The sequence below is a fragment of the Brachyhypopomus gauderio genome, chromosome 14 (assembly GCF_052324685.1).
Source record: "Brachyhypopomus gauderio isolate BG-103 chromosome 14, BGAUD_0.2, whole genome shotgun sequence".
In the NCBI taxonomy this organism is placed as follows: domain Eukaryota; kingdom Metazoa; phylum Chordata; class Actinopteri; order Gymnotiformes; family Hypopomidae; genus Brachyhypopomus; species Brachyhypopomus gauderio.
Window position 1 is genome coordinate 5,363,999 of NC_135224.1, and position 19,951 is coordinate 5,383,949.

A 19,951-nucleotide genomic window follows, 5' to 3' on the forward strand; every position below is an offset into this window, starting at 1 on the left:
GAGACATGCATCTTACACAGGGGGAGGTTTGTAACTGCAGCACCAGGCTTCATCAATTTCTAGGCCTCCCGTGGACAGCTGTTTGCGATCAGACCACATACATTTGATGGATGCGGGCAGCTTTTCTGCCAGAGACACATGGGAGGAGGGGGGGGGGTGTTGGGGGGGGTGCTGCGGTGACGGGTGGTCTTGCACAAAGGCAATATGGGCGGCACGTTTTATCTCCACAGAGTTTTAGAAAAGCCACGGAGCGCACAGTCCGTCTCTCTCCGCACGGCGTTAGCGCGTGATAAACCTGTCACGCCCCGCCGTGAGGAACGAGTGTCCAGCCATTCATCAGTCTCCGCAGCGAGGCGGAGGAGAAGCCCGTCGGAGCCCGGCCTCTGAGCTGGAGCTCACCTCTTTATTGCGGTTATGGACAGCTCCACCCAGGGGGGGGGTGGAGGACGGAGGTTGGGGGGTGGGGGGGGGTGGGGGGGTGGGGGGTCAGCCTCCGTCTTCAGCGGGAGACACTTTCTGCGTTTATCTCGATGACAGAGGCGGTGTGCGGGGGGCACAACACCTGCTCACTTTGGGACGCTGGGGCTTGGTAAATGGCGTCAGCTCTGCAGTGATGGAAATATCAGTTTAGCTGAACTGTCTGTAGAACGTGCCCCCGCCTGTAGGGCTGTCTGACACTCGGGTGTGCTGCGTTATCTGGGTAATATTTCTACGGCTGGACGTCTCATGCGTCCACTGCTCCAGTCTCGCGTGCGGACGCTCACGTGCGGACGCTCTGGGCCGGTGGCGTCTACAGTCCACCCACCTCTGCTTCCAAAACCAAGCCCACTGCGACCCAACAAGGTAGAATCTGTTTTGTGCTTCTCAGCTGTTTCACGAGGCAGTCGCACAGTCTTCGGACACGTTTGTGGCTCAGTATATCTAGGATGTTCACGCGAAATTTCACAGGCCTTCAAAAAGCCACCAATGGTGGTGTGATCCTCCTTGCTTGAAGTTCAACTCCTCATTCCCTGGGACTGTGGCAGCAGGTTTCAGAGAGGCGGAGTCAGACAGAGAGGCGGAGTCAGACAGAGAGGCGGAGTCAGACAGTAAGCACTTAGGCTTTTGAATTGAGCAGATACTTGCAAAGAAGAACAAATCCCTGTGCCAGAATGACTTTGACTCGACGGTTTGCAGTGGGCATTTATCTTCACATAGTTCAGTGATGATGTGGATATGTAACCTTAATATTTATAAATTCTGCAGTGAATACACTGAGGTCCACAAGTCAGTATCCACTAGCAAAATCTTGGCACCGGGAGAGTTTTCGACACTGAGAACAGCTTGGCCTCAACTGCCTGGCAACGCTCATTCACAATGGTTACAAACAGCTGTGAAATCATTTTTCAGCCAAAATCCTCCGTCAGAGTTCCAGCTCCAGAGGTAGCGATGACCGCAGAGCCAGGTTTCGACTGAATACGGTGTTAAGAGACTGAACACTGGGTGGTTGGAGCATAATAAAAAAAACTGAAGTACAAGGCACCACAAGAAAAAACTAACTGAGATGAAAAAAAGCAGGTCTCCTGGATATTAAGGTAGGTCTCCTGGATGTTGAGACAGGTCTCCTGGATATTGAGGCAGCAGTGTTAATTTCGTTGACGAAAAATTTTCGTCATAGTTTTCATCAACGAACCTTTTTTCATGACGAAAACGAGACGATAACTAAATTAAAACTACACGAAGGAATACAAACGATGACTAATTTAATGGACATTTTCGTCAATGAATAAAAACGAGACGAAAATATTGGCCAGCGACGACATCAGTGTTAATTTTGACAGCGATTTAGTTTTAGTCTTAGTCTTAGTCTTTTGACTAAAATGTCATTTAGTTTTCGTCATAATTAAATCAGGTCTGATTAAATGTCGTCGCTGGCCAATATTTTCGTCTCGTTTTTATTCATTGACGAAAATGTCCATTAATTTAGTCATCGTTTGTATCCCTTTGTGTAGTTTTAATTTAGTTATCGTCTCGTTTTCGTCATGAAAAAAGGTTCGCTGATGAAAACTATGACGAAAATTATTCGTCAACGAAATTAACACTGTGAGGCAGGTCTCCTGGATGTTGAGACAGGTCTCCTGGATATTGAGACAGGTCTCCTGGATATTAAGGTAGGTCTCCTGGATGTTGAGACAGGTCTCCTGGATATTAAGGTAGGTCTCCTGGATGTTGAGACAGGTCTCCTGGATATTGAGGCAGGTCTCCTGGATGTTGAGGCAGGTCTCCTGGATGTTGAGGCAGGTCTCCTGGATGTTGAGACAGGTCTCCTGGATATTGAGGCAGGTCTCCTGGATGTTGAGGCAGGACTCCTGGATGTTGAGACAGGTCTCCTGGATGTTGAGGCAGGTCTCCTGGATGTTGAGGCAGGTCTCCTGGATGTTGAGGCAGGTCTCCTGGATGTTGAGACAGGTCTCCTGGATATTGAGACAGGTCTCCTGGATGTTAAAGCATGTCTCCTGGATTTTGAGACAGGTCTCCTGGATGTTGAGGCAGACGGGCTCTATTGTCGTCCCTTACAGGCTGCTGAGTTCTGCGGTGGACAGTCTCGTGTGTTCAGACGCTGCGGAGAAGTTCCTGTCTTGTCTGTTTTCTCTGCGTATCTGTGCCATCTTTCCAGTGACCTCGTTGATGAATGGCCTGATTTTAAAACTGGCAAGGAATGTCTGGGTAGTTTGTTTATGTAAATATAAATCAAATAATCAAATTAAAAAAATCAGATCCTGGACTGAGACCAAGCTGGATGCTACAATCAATCTATATTAAATAAATAAGTATTCAGTATTTATAAATGGCCTGCATGTTTAATAGACATAGGCAGACAGCAAGCCACATGCATACTGTAGCACTTATAGCCAGTTCCAGACAGCAGTTCTCGAAGTTTCAGCCCAAAAGCTGCTGTGTGAGCAGTGATATAGCTGCCCTCGTGGTTGCCTGAGGTGCTCCTTCCTTTATAGCCAGAGGGATCTGCCTGACTAAAACTGTTAGCGAGGACCCCACACAATCAGACGCCGCTAGATTAGGTATGTCCAACATGCGCCGTTTCGGTCCGGTCTGACAGGGCTGAGTGATGATGGGTCACTCTCCCCGTCTGAGACTGGTGTGGGCGTCAGTTCACCCCCTCCCCCTCCAAAACCCAGAAAAAATGATTTTCAAACAAAAGCCAGACGGCTAAAAGAGCAGGTTTACATCACCTCAGTCACTGCAAGACTGCGCTGACACTCCCCAACACTGTGATTAATGGCCAGCTGTTGCGCTGTCTGTGAATGTGTGTGTGTGTGTGTGTGTGTGTGTGTGTGTGTGTGCGTGCGTGCGTCTGCGTGGTGTCGGGCCGGCACCGGCCTGAACCGGGCTAATTAGAGGCGGGGTGCTAAGTGGGCTGCTTTCATAGCCGAAGCGGAGTTTGAGTGCTGGGATGGAAAAGAGCAGTGGCTTTCTCTGCCGCCACGGCAACCGGCTGAGAGGAGGCTAATTGGACGAGCACAGAGCAGAAAGCACAAATGGCAGCTAAACCCCCCCCCCCCCCCCCCCCCCAAACCCTGAGGGCTGAGGGTTGCCGCTAACAACTGTGATTATTGACAGTTCATTCTGTCTCCGTGTGCTTTGTGAAGCGGTGGGAGAAGTGCCACAGTCCTCCCGTCTGTTCCGCTGCTGCACGGCCTCACCGCCCCCCCTACCCCACCCACACCCACACACCCCCACCCACACCCCCACCCACAACCCCACACCGCGTCGCCATCACACCGTAACCGTCGCGTCTGAACACGCTCGAACTTTGTTTGAAAGTTTTTCTTTCTTTCTTGTTTTTCCTTTTTTTTCGTGTTTATCTCTGGTGAATCTTTTGTGCATTTTTTTGGCATCACTAAAAAACAACAACAAAAAAACAAAACAAAAAAGCCCACAAGAACCACTCCGACCTTCTCAAATCATTTGTTGAAGGGAACACAATTGAGCAAAATGGTTAATTTTCCCATAAGCACTGCTGTATGACTGCTCTCATGAGCGCCAAGCATGGCGTATAGATTTTTCCTCCTGTGTGGACTCCAGACAGTCCCTCCTTCGATCGGCACGACTGTAAAATAGATTAAATTACATTTCATGTTGCTAGGATTCATGCTCTTTCTCTCTCTCACTCTTTCTCGCTCTCTTTCTCTCACTCTCGATATTTCTCTGCCCTCCACCCCCCCCACCCCCACCATTTATTCTCACATTCCCATAACTCTCTCTTTCGTTCACATGCACACATGCAGACTTTAGCAGACTGGTGAGGGAAAACTACACACATTACAAATCTGTAAGTAACAACGTTGGAATTTGAGGAGCAAAGTTGAGTTAGGGGATGGGGGTGTGTCCTGTGAACTAGGTCCATTGAGTTAGGGGATGGGGGGGGGTGTCCTGTGAACTGGGTCTGTTGAGTTAGGGGATGGGGGTGTGTCCTGTGAACTAGGTCCGTTGAGTTAGGGGATGGGGGTGTGTCCTGTGAACTGGGTCTGTTGAGTTAGGGGATGGGGGTGTGTCCTGTGAACTGGGTTTGTTGAGTTAGGGGATGGGGGTGTGTCCTGTGAACTGGGTCTGTTGAGTTAGGGGATGAGGGTGTGTTCTGTGAACTGGGCCTGTTGAGTTAGGGGATGGGGGTGTGTCCTGTGAACTGGGTCTGTTGAGTTAGGGGATGGGGGTGTGTCCTGTGAACTAGGTCCGTTGAGTTAGGGGATGGGGGTGTGTTCTGTGAACTGGGTTTGTTGAGTTAGGGGATGGGGGTGTGTCCTGTGAACTGGGTTTGTTGAGTTAGGGGATGGGGGTGTGTCCTGTGAACTGGGTCTGTTGAGTTAGGGGATGAGGGTGTGTTCTGTGAACTGGGCCTGTTGAGTTAGGGGATGGGGGTGTGTCCTGTGAACTGGGCCTGTTGAGTTAGGGGATGGGGGGGGGTGTCCTGTGAACTGGGTCTGTTGAGTTAGGGGATGTGGGTGTGTCCTGTGAACTGGGTCTGTTGAGTTAGGGGATGGGGGTGTGTCCTGTGAACTGGGTCTGTTGAGTTAGGGGATGGGGGTGTGTCCTGTGAACTGGGTTTGTTGAGTTAGGGGATGGGGGTGTGTCCTGTGAACTGGGTCTGTTGAGTTAGGGGATGGGGGTGTGTCCTGTGAACTGGGTCTGTTGAGTTAGGGGATGAGGGTGTGTTCTGTGAACTGGGCCTGTTGAGTTAGGGGATGGGGGTGTGTCCTGTGAACTGGGCCTGTTGAGTTAGGGGATGGGGGTGTGTCCTGTGAACTGGGTCTGTTGAGTTAGGGGATGGGGGTGTGTCCTGTGAACTGGGCCTGTTGAGTTAGGGGATGGGGGGGTGTCCTGTGAACTGGGTCTGTTGAGTTAGGGGATGGGGGTGTGTCCTGTGAACTGGGTTTGTTGAGTTAGGGGATGGGGGTGTGTCCTGTGAACTGGGTCTGTTGAGTTAGGGGATGGGGGTGTGTCCTGTGAACTGGGTCTGTTGAGTTAGGGGATGAGGGTGTGTTCTGTGAACTGGGCCTGTTGAGTTAGGGGATGGGGGTGTGTCCTGTGAACTGGGCCTGTTGAGTTAGGGGATGGGGGTGTGTCCTGTGAACTGGGCCTGTTGAGTTAGGGGATGGGGGGGTGTCCTGTGAATTGGGTCTGTTGAGTTAGGGGATGGAGGTGTGTCCTGTGAACTGGGCCTGTTGAGTTAGGGGATGGGGGTGTGTCCTGTGAACTGGGTCTGTTGAGTTAGGGGATGGGGGTGTGTCCTGTGAACTGGGCCTGTTGAGTTAGGGGATGGGGGGGTGTCCTGTGAATTGGGTCTGTTGAGTTAGGGGATGGAGGTGTGTCCTGTGAACTGGGTCTTTTGAGTTAGGGGATGGGGGGGGTGTCCTGTAAACTGGGTCTGTTGAATTAGAGGATGGGGGTGTGTCTTGTGAACTGGGTCTGTTGAGTTAGGGGATCGGTGTGTCCTGTGAACTGGGTCTGTTGAGTTAGGGCATAGGGGGTATGTCCTGTGAACTGGGTCTGTTGAGTTAGGGCAGTGGTTCCCAAAGTGGGGGGCGCGCCCCCTAGGTGGGGCGCGGAGCTATTGCAGGGGGGGCGCGGAGCTTGGAAGTAAAACATGTGCACGTATGTCAATATTAGGGATGCACCGATTCCGATATTAATATCTGAAAAAATTCTAGATCGGGTATCGTTGACAATGTGACCGATTCATAAAAACAGATCTATTCTGTCTAATTCTATGCTTGTAACGTTAGTTCAACCTTAAATATCCACTCTGTCCCGGATAGAAGTGAACTTGGACAGTTAACAGGCGAGTGAAACGCGAAGCACACAGAGGAGAGGTGAATCACTGACTCGTACTCGCGCTGGTGCTATTCCACTTAGTCCGTTTATTTGCTGGTTGACCAAAATAAACCTGGGCTCCAGCAACACATGACTGTTCATACATGAACTGGTGAGTTGTCCAAAGCTCATTTAATGCGTTACTTACAGAAATAAAATAAAGAGCAGTGGTCTGACTCGGTCGACGGCAGAAAGCTAAAAAAACAACAATATTCCGTACGCGCGCTCAACTCGCTCCCTTAAAGAGACAGTACACATATTTCTGGCCGTTACATGCTTTGTGCTCTGCGTGATGTCAACGCTAGCAAACTAGCCGCATAGGTATTGCTGTTTCTCTTATTTCATCTCCTTATTTATTTAAAATTATATTTAGAGTTCTTGCACCATTTCAAAGGTTTCTTGCAGTTTATTTTTTTCATGTTTGACCAAAGTTGTGAACCTATTGTTTTTGTCTGTTTCAGGTTCTTTGGTATTATTTTACATTCAATGTTATATTCATAATTGCACTGACTGAACAAATGCAAGTTGTGTTGTTTTTACATGCTTTTATGTGTGTTTAAGTGTGCTATAGTGGTGCAGAGTTTTCAATAAACTTGTAATTCAGTATGTCTGTGTTTAAATAAAATGTTTTAAGTCGATTCAGCACTGTTTTACTCTATCAGATCGGTATCGGATCAGTATCGGCCGATACTAAGCCTCAGATATCTGAATGGGTATCAGAAGTGAAAAACGTGAATCGGTGCATCCCTAGTCAATATGGGGGGGGGGGGGGGGGGGGGGCGCAAAAATATTCTCATCTACTAAAGGGGGGCACGGCAGAAAAAGTTTGGGAACCACTGAGTTAGGGCATGGGGTGTGTCTTGTGAACTGGGCCTGTTGAGTTATGGGATGAGGGTGTGTCCTGTGAACTGGGCCTGTTGAGTTAGGGGATGGGGGTGTGTTCTGTGAACTGGGCCTGTTGAGTTAGGGGATGGGGGTGTGTCCTGTGAACTGGGTTTGTTGAGTTAGGGGATGGGGGTGTGTCCTGTGAACTGGGTCTGTTGAGTTAGGGGATGAGGGTGTGTTCTGTGAACTGGGCCTGTTGAGTTAGGGGATGGGGGTGTGTCCTGTGAACTGGGCCTGTTGAGTTAGGGCAGGGGTGCCCACAGTTTTCAGCTTGCGAGCTACTTATAAGATGACCAAGTCAGAAAGATCTACCGGGGTGGCGGCGAACGTAATTTGTTGAGCGGGGGAGGGGGGGGGGTGGCGAACGTAATATGTTGAGGGGGGGGGGGGGGGTGGCGAACGTAATTTGTTGAGTGGATTGCAGATTGGCTACCGTGAATGTCAATCAAAATACAACCGTCAGTGCAGATGTGCGATTCATCTACTACTATTTTATGTGACGCGATCTACGCACATTCCTTCGCGATCGACCGACACTTCCTTCGCGATCGACCGGTCGATCGCGATCGACGTAATGAGCACCCCTGAGTTAGGGGATGGGGGGGGGGGGGTGTCCTGTGAACTGGGTCTGTTGAGTTAGGGGATGGGGGTGTGTCCTGTGAACTGGGTCTGTTGAGTTAGGGGATGGGGGTGTGTCCTGTGAACTGGATCTGTTGAGTTAGGGGATGGGGGTGTGTCCTGTGAACTGGGTTTGTTGAGTTAGGGGATGGGGGTGTGTCCTGTGAACTGGGTCTGTTGAGTTAGGGGATGGGGGTGTGTCCTGTGAAGTGGGTCTGTTGAGTTAGGGGATGGGGGTGTGTCCTGTGAACTGGGTCTGTTGAGTTAGGGGATGGGGGTGTGTCCTGTGAACTGGGTCTGTTGAGTTAGGGGATGAGGGTGTGTTCTGTGAACTGGGCCTGTTGAGTTAGGGGATGGGGGTGTGTCCTGTGAACTGGGCCTGTTGAGTTAGGGGATGGGGGTGTGTCCTGTGAACTGGGTCTGTTGAGTTAGGGGATGGGGGTGTGTCCTGTGAACTGGGTCTGTTGAGTTAGGGGATGGGGGTGTGTCCTGTGAACTGGGCCTGTTGAGTTAGGGGATGGGGGGGTGTCCTGTGAATTGGGTCTGTTGAGTTAGGGGATGGAGGTGTGTCCTGTGAACTGGGTCTTTTGAGTTAGGGGATGGGGGGTATGTCCTGTGAACTGGGTCTGTTGAGTTAGGGCATGGGGTGTGTCTTATGAACTGGGCCTGTTGAGTTATGGGATGAGGGTGTGTCCTGTGAACTGGGCCTGTTGAGTTAGGGGATGGGGGTGTGTTCTGTGAACTGGGCCTGTTGAGTTAGGGGATGGGGGTGTGTCCTGTGAACTAGGTCTGTGATGATGCTGCCTTCTGGCACAATGCCAATAAACATTTTGTAATATGATGTAAACTGCTGCGCTCTTTTTTGCATTGATGTCTTTTTAAAAATGCAGTATATGTTCTGTAATGACTGAAATTCCATTTTGTTATAGTGTGTATATGTGGTGATAGTTGTGAATAGAATGTGGTGGTTTTAGGTTTGGGTTGATTTCCTCTTAAAGGAAATTCTTAGATGGATATTTCTACGTGTTGACTTGTCTGATCTGCCATCTTTAAAGCATCTCTCTCTTACTCGGTGTAACCTGGTCTTTCCCTGGACAATGTTCGGGTCTTTTACCAATATTCCCTCTAACCGATCTCTTCTTCGTTCGCTTTAACCGTGCCATTGGGCGTTCGCGGTCTTCTCTCCCAAACTCAGCAAACAGAGTTTTTAATTTCGTGTAAAACCAGGACCGCAGCACACGCTGAGGGCACCAATGGAACAAACGCCACGCGAGCCAAACGCTGAACCGCCCGTTTCATTGTGTCACCGTACAAAAACAGCAGTCAGACTCAAGTGCTCATACCAAGCGGCCGAGTATCAGTGTCAGGCGCAGACTAAGACACGTGTTCGTGATGTCGCTGAGGTGATCACAGTCAGCAGTATCTTGTTTCTTGCCCTTTTAACATTGTTATTGTTACCACTTCGGTACTAGTGTCGAGAGGAAAACTTTGAATACTCCGATTACCTTTCTATGGTAACAGGTAAAGTGTGAACAAACGTGTGAACAAACGCGTTACTGTTACTGGCTGTGACAGGGGCAGATACACAATGTTTATCTCTAAATAACATCATTCTTTGTGGTGTTCACTATGCCAGAGGTTTTAATTTTCAAATGAAGCTTATGTATATCTGTATTAATAAACAGACCTGGCACCTGAAATTTTTTTTTACATTTAACAATTGTAGTAAAATCCCAGCGTTTGTAAAACATCAGGGAGTCCAGATATTTTTCTGACCTTATTGTACCTAGGTAAGGTGAGTTAATCCGGTAAGGTATGTCTTTAAAATGTTTTTGGGTTTGTATATTAGTAAAGTAAGTTTTGTAAGGTTTGTATATTAATAAAGTAACTAGAAAATTATGGGAGCTGACGCAGCAGGCAGATTTAACTGTAGACTGTAGGCTGTAGACTGTAAAATAGACTGTAGACTGTAGGCTGTAGTCTGTAGACTGTATGTAAAACTAAACTGTAGGCTGTAGACTGTAAACTAGACTATAGGCTATAGACTGTAGGTTATAGACCTTAGATTGTAGACTGTAGACTATAGACTGAAGGCTGTAGACTGCTTCATGCTTCATACACACACACGCACGCACGCACACACACACACACACACACACACACACACACACACACACACACACACACACACACACACACACACACACACACACACATAAATGGTGTATAAAAAGGGTGTATGTTGTGTTATATATTGTTATTTATGCATATGTTTTATGTATGGGATTGCTGTCCTGAGGTCACTGAGGTCACTCTGGTGTGTGATGTGTGTCCTGCAGCCTTCAGCCGGGCAGCACTCCCCTTCGGTCTGGTACGCAGAGAGCTGGCGTGCGAAGGCTACCCCATCGACCTCCGCTGCCCAGGAAGTGACGTCATCATGATCGAGACGGCCAACTACGGCCGCACTGACGACAAGATCTGCGACGCCGACCCCTTCCAGATGGAGAACATCAACTGCTACCTCCCAGATGCCTACAAAATCATATCTCAAAGGTAGAGGCCGGGTGCCTGGCATCCCTCCTAGTGGAAATGTGCCGTACATTTCCTGCCTTACTGATCTGCTCCTAGATAGCACATTATTCTGAGCCCTTTAACTATGGCAAGGTTGTTTTTTTTTTTGCATCTTGTGGTAGTCAGTACGTTCCTTGCTGCTAAGGAGACCACTGGCTAACATAAACAAAACCTAGATTTCAGCATTTGAAGCGTACTGATGGAACATTTAAAGTTTTTTTTTTTACATACCGGATACATCTCACAATAATCATTTTTGAATGGTAATTGTGACATGAAAGGGAAGCCTTCAGATGAGTCCTACAGGCATGAGTTATGGAGCTGTGGACGATAGTTGTGTGAAGGCTCAAGGAACCAGAATGATGCTTAGCTACATTAGTCTGCATTTTGTATTCATGCTTGCTGGGTCTTACAAACCTTTTAAATACGACTGGATCTTTTCCCCCGTGTTGCACGGGCCAGCTGCTTGAATCCCCCCTTCCAAATGTCAGCTGTGCGCGGGTCACACAGAGCCGCTGCCTCCGTATTCCTCCCGGGCCCAAAATGCTGCTTTGCTTTGTTCAAAGCTCCGTTCTCGACAGCCTGCTATAGGCTGCAGTCCTGAGTAATGTTCTCCTCTCTAACCATTTATATTTGTGACACTTGTGCTTGCTTCTGCTCTCTCAGGACATTCCTGTGTTGCTGCCAGGCTGAACACAAGTGCTCACACACACACACACACACACACACACACACACACACACACACACACACACACACACACACACACACACACACACACACACACACACACGTGTGGCGCTGGGAACTCTTTGCTGCTGCTAGCTGTGATGGTGTGTATTTAAAGCACCCCAGATATTAACATTTCATAAGGCTCAAGCTGCATCGCTGGTGTGGCGAAGCTACACCAGGACGGCGGTGCGTAGCCACTGCCTCCCAGTTAAAGGCGAACGCCGCTGACTGATGCTGTCTAGGCCCTATTTTAAACTGTAGTTAGAGGCCTGGGAGTCTGATGTGAGCAGGTTTTTCGAGGAACACTATCTTCCCCTGTGTGTGCTTTTAGAGGCCCCAGTGAAAGATGTAGGAACCTCACAGAAGTGATCTAAAAAGGGAATGTTTGACCATGTATGTGAGCTTTTCTTTCAGTAAGCCTTTCTGTATTCACCAAAGACACGTGATTTGCGGTTGGTTTTGTAAAGGCTTTGCAGTTTTAACAGAGCCTCTATGGGTTTGTAAAAAAATCAGAGGGAAGTTTTAAAGTTATTTCATTCTTACGTCACTCACTGGCGTTAATATTCGTTCTCTGTTTTTTTGGAAGCGTAGACAAAAACCAAAGCAGTAAAGGCGTGACTTCTCATTTGCAGAAGATGGTTTTGTCCTTTGTTCGAAAACTGTGTATCCCAGATGTTCCCATGGGCGGTCTTAGTTTATAATTAACGCTTTGTGGTAGCTCCACCCACTGTTGGTCTCAGAGGTTTCCGCTCCTCACAATTAACTGAGGGGACCCCCCCCCCCCCCCAAAAAAAATATATATATATATGAAGCATTTCATAACCAGAAAGATCTAGGGAGTTGGGGGTAACAGCAGCAATAGCGTCACTCTGTGATATGATGTGTCTTAAATTAACACTACTTCTACTTTACAACCTAATTTCAGACGCTACATCTGTAGACTATGGTTGATTACCATAGACAATAATTTCAGTGCGTTTCCTTGTACTTGAGGAAATAAGTAAGAAACATATATAGTTGATTTGAAACACTCCTCTAATGGAACTCTAGAAGAGAATCTTCCCTGAGGCTTTCGTTAGACTTGTATTTTCTCTAGACCAAAATTATTGTCTGGTAAGTGACGATGTGCTACAGATGCTGTAGATTTGTCGAAATTAACTTGAAAAAATGCTGAAATGTTCCAGGACTACACCTATGGTGAAACTAGACCTGTGGCGAGAACGTCTTTGTCGCTCATTGATGCGTGTTACCTTGTGGAGTCTTGTGGAGAAACTCTGGTCCGTGAATCCGAGCCCTTTCGTGAAAATGCCCCGGTCAGAGTTCCGAGTCAGATCACTGACTGTAGGGGGTTCATTCAAAAGCTCTCCAAAGAGTATCTGGATGGCGTGGTAGCCAGTGCATGCTAACATCGCAAACTAGCCAGGCGTGCAGTCTCGTGTCAGCGTAGCAACTCTGTGCTGCGTTTGCCTTTGTCTTGTCAATGGAGACTTGAGGGAAATTTAAACATTGACACAAACATATTAATACATATATTTTTCACTTTATGATTTTGGAACAGGCCTTCGTGCTTTGTCAGGCATTCTCCTCTGTTTTATCATTCCCATCAGAATAACTTGAAGTTATGGCCTTGGGCAAGGGATAATGAAATTTCTCTTAATTAATATTTTCAGTATGGGGCTCTTGGGTAGCCCAGAGCCACAACTGTCTCACAACTGCCCGTCTGAACGTGAGAGAGCATGGTACCGATTACCACGGTCCTTTAGATCACGTGTTGCATGATGCAAACCACGGGTAATTTTTTTTAAAGGGCAGGAGAAATGACACGTTGTTAATTAGAGGTTATGTTAAGATCCAAACACTTCCTGCCAATCGCAAAACAAGTGAAGTCGTCTGGGGAAAGGTCATTTCAGCGCACGTGCCGGTGAAGGCAGAAATACAGTTTAGAGGAGGTCCAGGGCGCTGGGGCGAGACGGCCGCAAACCGCTCGTGCGCCGAAGTCACCACGGGAAAACAGCAGTGAAGCCACCCGGTCACCCCGGTCACCCCGGTCACCCCGCTCCCTCACCGTGGACACGCTTACAGAAGTCTCCTGGAAGAAAGGATTAAAAAATAATTAATGTTTTGTTGACAAGTTTATTGACTTGTTTAACAAGCCTCGTGTCTGTTAATCATTAATCCTATGAAGAGTAAATTATTTTTGCCTAATTACAATGTAATTTAAACAAGTTTGATCCGTCATATAGAAAAGGCATTCAGTCATATCAAATATTCTGACAGCTGTTTGAGAAGGCAGCGTGAGGATTGTTTTCAATGGAGAAATATTTTCAAATGGGTTTTGTTATTTGGTTGTATTTTTTAGTAATGTACTGCAACAGTTCAAATGAGAGCTTCATCTTGCAAATACAAAAAAATCCTAAATATGTCATTTTAAAACTGCAGAGATTCATAGATAATTATTCAAAACTCCTTTTTGAAATTTTACAATTTTATATATCTGTAAGGCTTGAGCAATACAACAATAATAATAATAATAATAATAATAATTTGTTTCTTATCACCGCCCCAGATGCACAAATAAAATTATTGCAGCAGGTCCAAATTCACACTGATGTTGTCTTGTTCAGGCTTAAATAGTCACATATACCTGATAGGACGTGTGTGTGTGTGTGTGTGTGTGTGTGTGTGTGTGTGTGTGTGTGTGTGTGTGTGTGTGTGTGTGTGCGTGCGTGCGTGCGTGCGTGCGTGCGTGCGTGCGTGCGTGTGTGCATGCACATATGCTTGTGTGGCTTCCTTGGGGTAAATATCATTATCATGATCATTGTTATTATTATTATTATTATTGTGGTTGTTGTTATTATTTTCATTTATTTATTTAATTTCACGTTTCAGCTAGGGTTGTCACATTGAGATTAAAATCTGTTTTACAAGGCAGTCCTCTTCAAGAAGACAGCACACAATGACATACAATAATTACATGACGAATATAACACACAGTGATGGGGACACCAATCAGTTGTAATGGCAGGGATGAGAGACTGAGGGGCAAGGGTTTTTATTGTCCATCTTAAGACGTTAGGCAGCAAACAAAGCTTAGTGCGCTGCAGAAGGAGAGTGTAGGAGACAAGGCAGCACAGAGGACACGAGGGACAGACGTCTGTCCCAGCTCACATTAGAAACATACCACAATGATGGCGGGAACCCGTGGGTCTTAAATGGTGAAGGGAAAGAAAGAATGAAAGAAGCTGCAGTGAATCAACCAATAATGAGGGGGGGGGGGGCATTGTGTGAGTGTGTGTGTGTGTGTGTGTGTGAGAGAGAGAGAGAGAGAGAGAGAGAGAGATAGAGAGAGAGTAGGAGGAAGAGGGTGTGTGCGTGTGTGTGTGTGTGTGTGCGCGTGTGTGCGTGTGTGTGTGTGTGTGTGTGAGAGAGAGAGAGAGAGAGAGAGAGAGAGAGAGAGAGTAGGAGGAAGAGGGTGTGTGTGTGTGTGTGTGTGTGTGTGTCTATGTGTGTGAGAGAGAGAGAGTAGGAGGAAGAGGGTGTGTGTGTGTGTGTGTGTATGTGTGTGTGTGCGTGCGTGCGTGTGTTTCAGTGGGTATGTCTTTCGTATGCTGGGACATCATGACATCAGTTTTATTTAACAAATAACGGCCTAACAAAAATAATGACCCAAAGAGCAAGGACAGAAACACAAACTTTTAAGTTATTCAGCCAGAGAAGTAAATAAATTAATTGACTTCAAATGTTTCTGCAATGTATTCCAAGTTAATGAAGCACTATAAGTAACAGGCACCTTACCAGATCCAGGCAGTACTTGGTGGTGTTTTAGGCACGAAATTGAATGAAGCTAACACAATGTAAATCATGCAGATGATTATGAAAATAAAGAGCAGTATGAAAGAAGGTTCCTAATAATATCTTTGCTGGCGACGTTCTCTGTATTCTCTGAATACAGACCCAATCAACCATTTATTGAAATTAATGTCTGGGTCAAACAACAGAACTCCATCAGTGTAGCAGTTTGGTTCAGATGTTCGAACCTTGTCCTTTAACGTGTCCTTTCCATGCCTTTTACAAGTTCTCAGAGGAAAATGACTTTCTGCTCAACCTTCTGAAATATTTAGAACCATTGATTGTCAGGAGGCCTCGTTTCTTTTCTTTTCTGTTTTTTTTTTGCAGAATATCCACCATGTTTGCTTCCTCTGTGTCATCAGTCCTTCCGCACACAGAGGCCTTGATTGAAGTTTGGCAAATTTCATCATTTATTTACTTACATTTATTCTATCATTTACGCACATACACATTTGTACGTTCATGCACACGCACACCCACACACATGCACACAAACTTAGATGTGCATACATGGACCTACACACAGACACACACGCAGTCTTGTATAACTTTTGTAATACTATGTAGCTGCATAATGCTATGCCTACATCTAATCCTAACTAACCTAAACCTTAAGTTTTCAATGAAATTGTACTGCTAATAACAGCTAAATATAATCTGTGCTTCAAAATCTCAGATTTTTATTACATAGACTAAAATGCCTGTTTATAATACGTGTGAAAATAAATAAAATCAATGTAGTATTACTAAAATAATTTTTTTAACTACAAAGAAGAAATGTATGAAGTGTTGGCAAGCCATAACAAAATCTGGATTCAATCTAGATAAAAAAACAGAGCTTGCTTTCCAAATGTTCTCTGGAACCTCATTCTGGATGTTAAGAGCTATAAGAAAAAAAATATTTTACCAACTGAATTGTAAGTGAGCCTAGGGATTAACTGAGAGACGTCCGACACTTCAGGAGATCAGTGAGATATGCTGGAGATAGAACATTAAGGGTTTGAACATTTTAAGCAAGTTTATTTTGTTTAAAAAATCTTCTTATAGAAAACCACATGTTTCCACAATGTCAATAACGTCATGTCTTACTATCATTATGGGAACGTTAGGTCCCCACAAGAAGCTAAACACACACACACACACACACACACACACACACACACACACACACACACTTTTTTACCCATATTTTAATTCATGAAGATGTCAACTTCACAGTCAAGGTCACTGCAAACTGTAAAGGAGGGGACTCTCCCAGAAGTCGCACACAAGCGCAAAATTATTCCTGTTCGAAATACTTAAGGTGATTTATTCCACCGAGAGCACCAACAGATGAACGCTTGATGAGACGCGTCTCAAGAGCTGCAGCTGAATTTCTAGAGTTCACGTACTAACAGTCACTTGGCCTCATTGTCAATCAGTGTCTCTTCACTTAAGCTATTAAAGACTCCCAATGGAGACACAGTCTTACCTGCATCGTCAATAAAGAAAAAAAAGGAAGAATGATATAGAGACCCATTTTGATCTGACAGTTCTTTGTGACGACGGGGCAAACGTGGTAAAACTGTCCCAGGCTAATTTAACTGTAAAGAAAAAGGAATGTGCTCCTGCACCACTGGCTAAAGTCGTAAGTTTTGTTCAGTTGTTTCAAGATGCCGTCTCAGAAGTAGCTTTGTTAAGTGTCTGGTTAAAGGTGGGAAGAAGAGACCATGTTTCTTAGACTGTCTTTAGAAATAAATGTCTTTGCGAGATATTTTACGTTGCCATTCTTAAACGCACCTTTGTGACTTACTTTCAGATGTTCCACGCGTTTTTTTCTCATCTTTTTCCCCCCTTCTTTCCTTTCCACACATTTAATTCAAATGTCCTTGGCATTGCTTCATAACTGGTTAGTGAGTTCATGTTTCATCTGCTCTTCCAGTACGGTTCTCCTGCCTTCCCTCGCCGATCGAGTGTTTTCATACTTGAATGACATATGAAGTTAGTTTAGGTCAGTATGAACTCTGTGGCTTATAACATCTGCCTCTTTTTCAGGTGTAACAACCGGACACAGTGCATTGTCGTCACCGGCTCTGAGGTCTTCCCAGATCCTTGCCCTGGGACATACAAGTACCTTGAGGTCCAGTATGAATGTGTCCCATATAGTAAGTAGCCTGCTCTCCTTCTCACGCCACAAGCCACAATAATTTAGCATGTGTTATGGTCTCTTTCCTCATAGCTTAAAGAGGGAAAGTGAACTGGGATGTAAAATACATGTGAAATCATTAAGATAGGCAATGGACGTGATGTTTTAATGTCTTTAAAAAAAAAACAGGATCAAGCATGCACTGAATAGCTATTCAGCTATGTTAAAGGTGTGATAAAGGCGTGATAAAGGCATGTTCTTCTAAACAAACACCCCAGATTTGTCATCAGTTTAGACTGTGTTGGCTACATCAGTTTGGACTGAGTGCTGGCTACATCAGTTTGGACTGAGTGCTGGCTACGTCAGTTTGGACTGAGTGCTGGCTACATCAGTTTGGACTGAGTGTTGGCTACATCAGTTTGGACTGAGTGCTGGCTACATCAGTTTGGACTGAGTGCTGGCTACATCAGTTTGGACTGAGTGCTGGCTACGTCAGTTTGGACTGAGTGCTGGCTACGTCAGTTTGGACTGAGTGCTGGCTACATCAGTTTGGACTGAGTGCTGGCTACGTCAGTTTGGACTGAGTGTTGGCTACGTCAGTTTGGACTGAGTGCTGGCTACGTCAGTTTGGACTGAGTGTTGGCTACATCAGTTTGGACTGAGTGCTGGCTACATCAGTTTGGACTGAGTGCTGGCTACATCAGTTTGGACTGAGTGCTGGCTACATCAGTTTGGACTGAGTGCTGGCTACATCAGTTTGGACTGAGTGTTGGCTACATCAGTTTGGACTGAGTGCTAGCTACGCCAGTTTGGACTGAGTGCTAGCTACGCCAGTTTGGACTGACTGCTGGCTACGTCAGTTTGGACTGAGTGCTGGCTACGTCAGACTCTGAGGTCTCACTTGTCTGCCCACTGCACTGGCTCTCACATGTACGCCTACTCGACAGTACCAGAGGAGTGTGGGGGCGGGGTGTGAAAGCTGGAAACTCCACCCCTTCTCATCTGGCCAATGGCTTAAGCAAATCCGCTGAACTTCCGCTTTTGGTAAGGGGGGGGGGGGGGGGGGGGGGGGGGTGACGATGACGTCCACCTGAAAACAGCATTTCAGTTTAACTAATGTTCAGGAGGTCCTGGAAACCCCACTGGAGCCTGTTCTATAGAATCACAGTGCCAGCTTCAGTGCATTTCAGCCTAGTCTGAAAAGATTGTGGCCATTACTAACGTGTCTAAATGTGCCATGTGTGATGGTTAATGTTAAACGTGCGGTAAGAATGTGCTCCACTCCACTCCACCACACTCCCTGTTATTCTGTCTGCACAGAACATTTTAAAACGTCTGAGCAGCCAAACGTGGACAAATGTTTTTTTGCACCAAAACAATAAAAAAAAATCAATTAACTATTTTCAAGATAATAAAAACATTACCTATTATTTAGCTCAATGACAACCGTCATCCATATTATTTTCCCTGATTTACCAAATCATGTGTTCCGTTTAAATGGAATCGCTGCACGATTTGTATTTATTAGCGTAATGATGTTGGTGGACAAAAACAACAGAGTGACTCCTTAATTTACTCTCTGATTTCAGCTGGTCAGAACGCACCTAATGCTGTAGGTAGATGTGACCGAGATATATAAAATTGAGTGGAAACAATTTGAAAATAGCCAAGCAACCACAAATTGAGAAAGTGTAGCGAACCTGGTAGCCTAGTTGTTTTTAATCCAGCGAACCCCCATCACTGTTAATTAGAGTTTCTTTTCAATTAGTACCTGTAATTGCTCTGTCTGCTGTGGACTAGAGTGTGTTTGATTTAGAACAGTTACATGTTTGTAGCTTTTCCTCCCAAAGGTCGTTTCTGCAGAATCGAAAAAAAGTCAAGCCCACTGAATCGTCTGGGTGTTGATCTCTTCTCCAGACACTCTCTCTTCTACTCAGGCTTGGCTTCTTGAGCTCTCTGCTTTTCCAAAGCAGGCGCCACAGCCCTGGGAGCATCTGGTCCGCTGCGCCGGGGAAGAGCTCACCGAAGAGCTTTTATTTACGGCTGTGGTCATCAGCAGGACCTTCAGTTCGATTGATTTTTGTTGAGAAAAAAAACACATTTTTCTCTTCAGAGAAGTCATTGGCAAATATATATATATATTACATATAGGAGCTGTCAAGGTTTTCCACAAGCTGAACTGCCTGGTTTTCTATTTGGTATGCCCCGCTTTGAATGTTTATGAAAGTGTTTGACGGTTCGTGTGAGTAGATGTCTGGCCAGGTTCTCAGAAGCGAATGGGAGGATCAGCTGTCTATGCTTGTTGCTGTTTTATAAGCTCTTCTCACAGCCAAACGGGAGAAGATTCGTGTGATTTCTGCTATTGTTCTGCAGTCAGCATTACAAAGAAAGAGGATATACCTGATAATGCAAGAGACTTTCATGTTTATTTCCACCCCTTTTGATTCTTGCCTCTTTCTGTCTCTGTCTTTCTTTCTCTCTAACGACAAACTCTTTCTCTGTTGTTAGGAATGAGCAGATGTAGAAACTCAATTCGTAATGTGTTCCCCAACATCACCAACGTTTTTGCAAGGAAAGCTAACAACTTGTAACATCGCCGTGTTACTAAACATTTACATAATGTGTATAGCAATTGAAAAGTTTTATTTTATCCCTTATTGTTTGTATCTGTCAGCTGCTTTTTTGTTCACCAATCCATTTTGAAACAGCTATATGTAGGGTTGGGAAGCATTGTGCTCTGATCTTAAGAATGTGAAGGCGTTTTGCTAATACATGAGCTTTCCTTACATCAGCTAACTCCCT

At 45.8% G+C, this 19,951-nt stretch overlaps 1 protein-coding gene across 12 annotated transcripts in view; it reads left to right on the forward strand.

The window, feature by feature from the left end:
• adgrl2b.1 (adhesion G protein-coupled receptor L2b, tandem duplicate 1) overlaps positions 1–19,951 on the forward strand; it is a 106,030-nt gene that overhangs the window by 34,892 nt on the left and 51,187 nt on the right. For all 12 annotated transcript variants that reach the window (XM_076972036.1, XM_076972040.1, XM_076972039.1 and 9 more), the window contains exons 3-4: positions 10,212–10,425; positions 17,059–17,168. In XM_076972036.1, the coding sequence (XP_076828151.1) occupies positions 10,212–10,425; positions 17,059–17,168 (324 nt within the window). The remainder of the gene's footprint in view (positions 1–10,211; positions 10,426–17,058; positions 17,169–19,951) is intronic.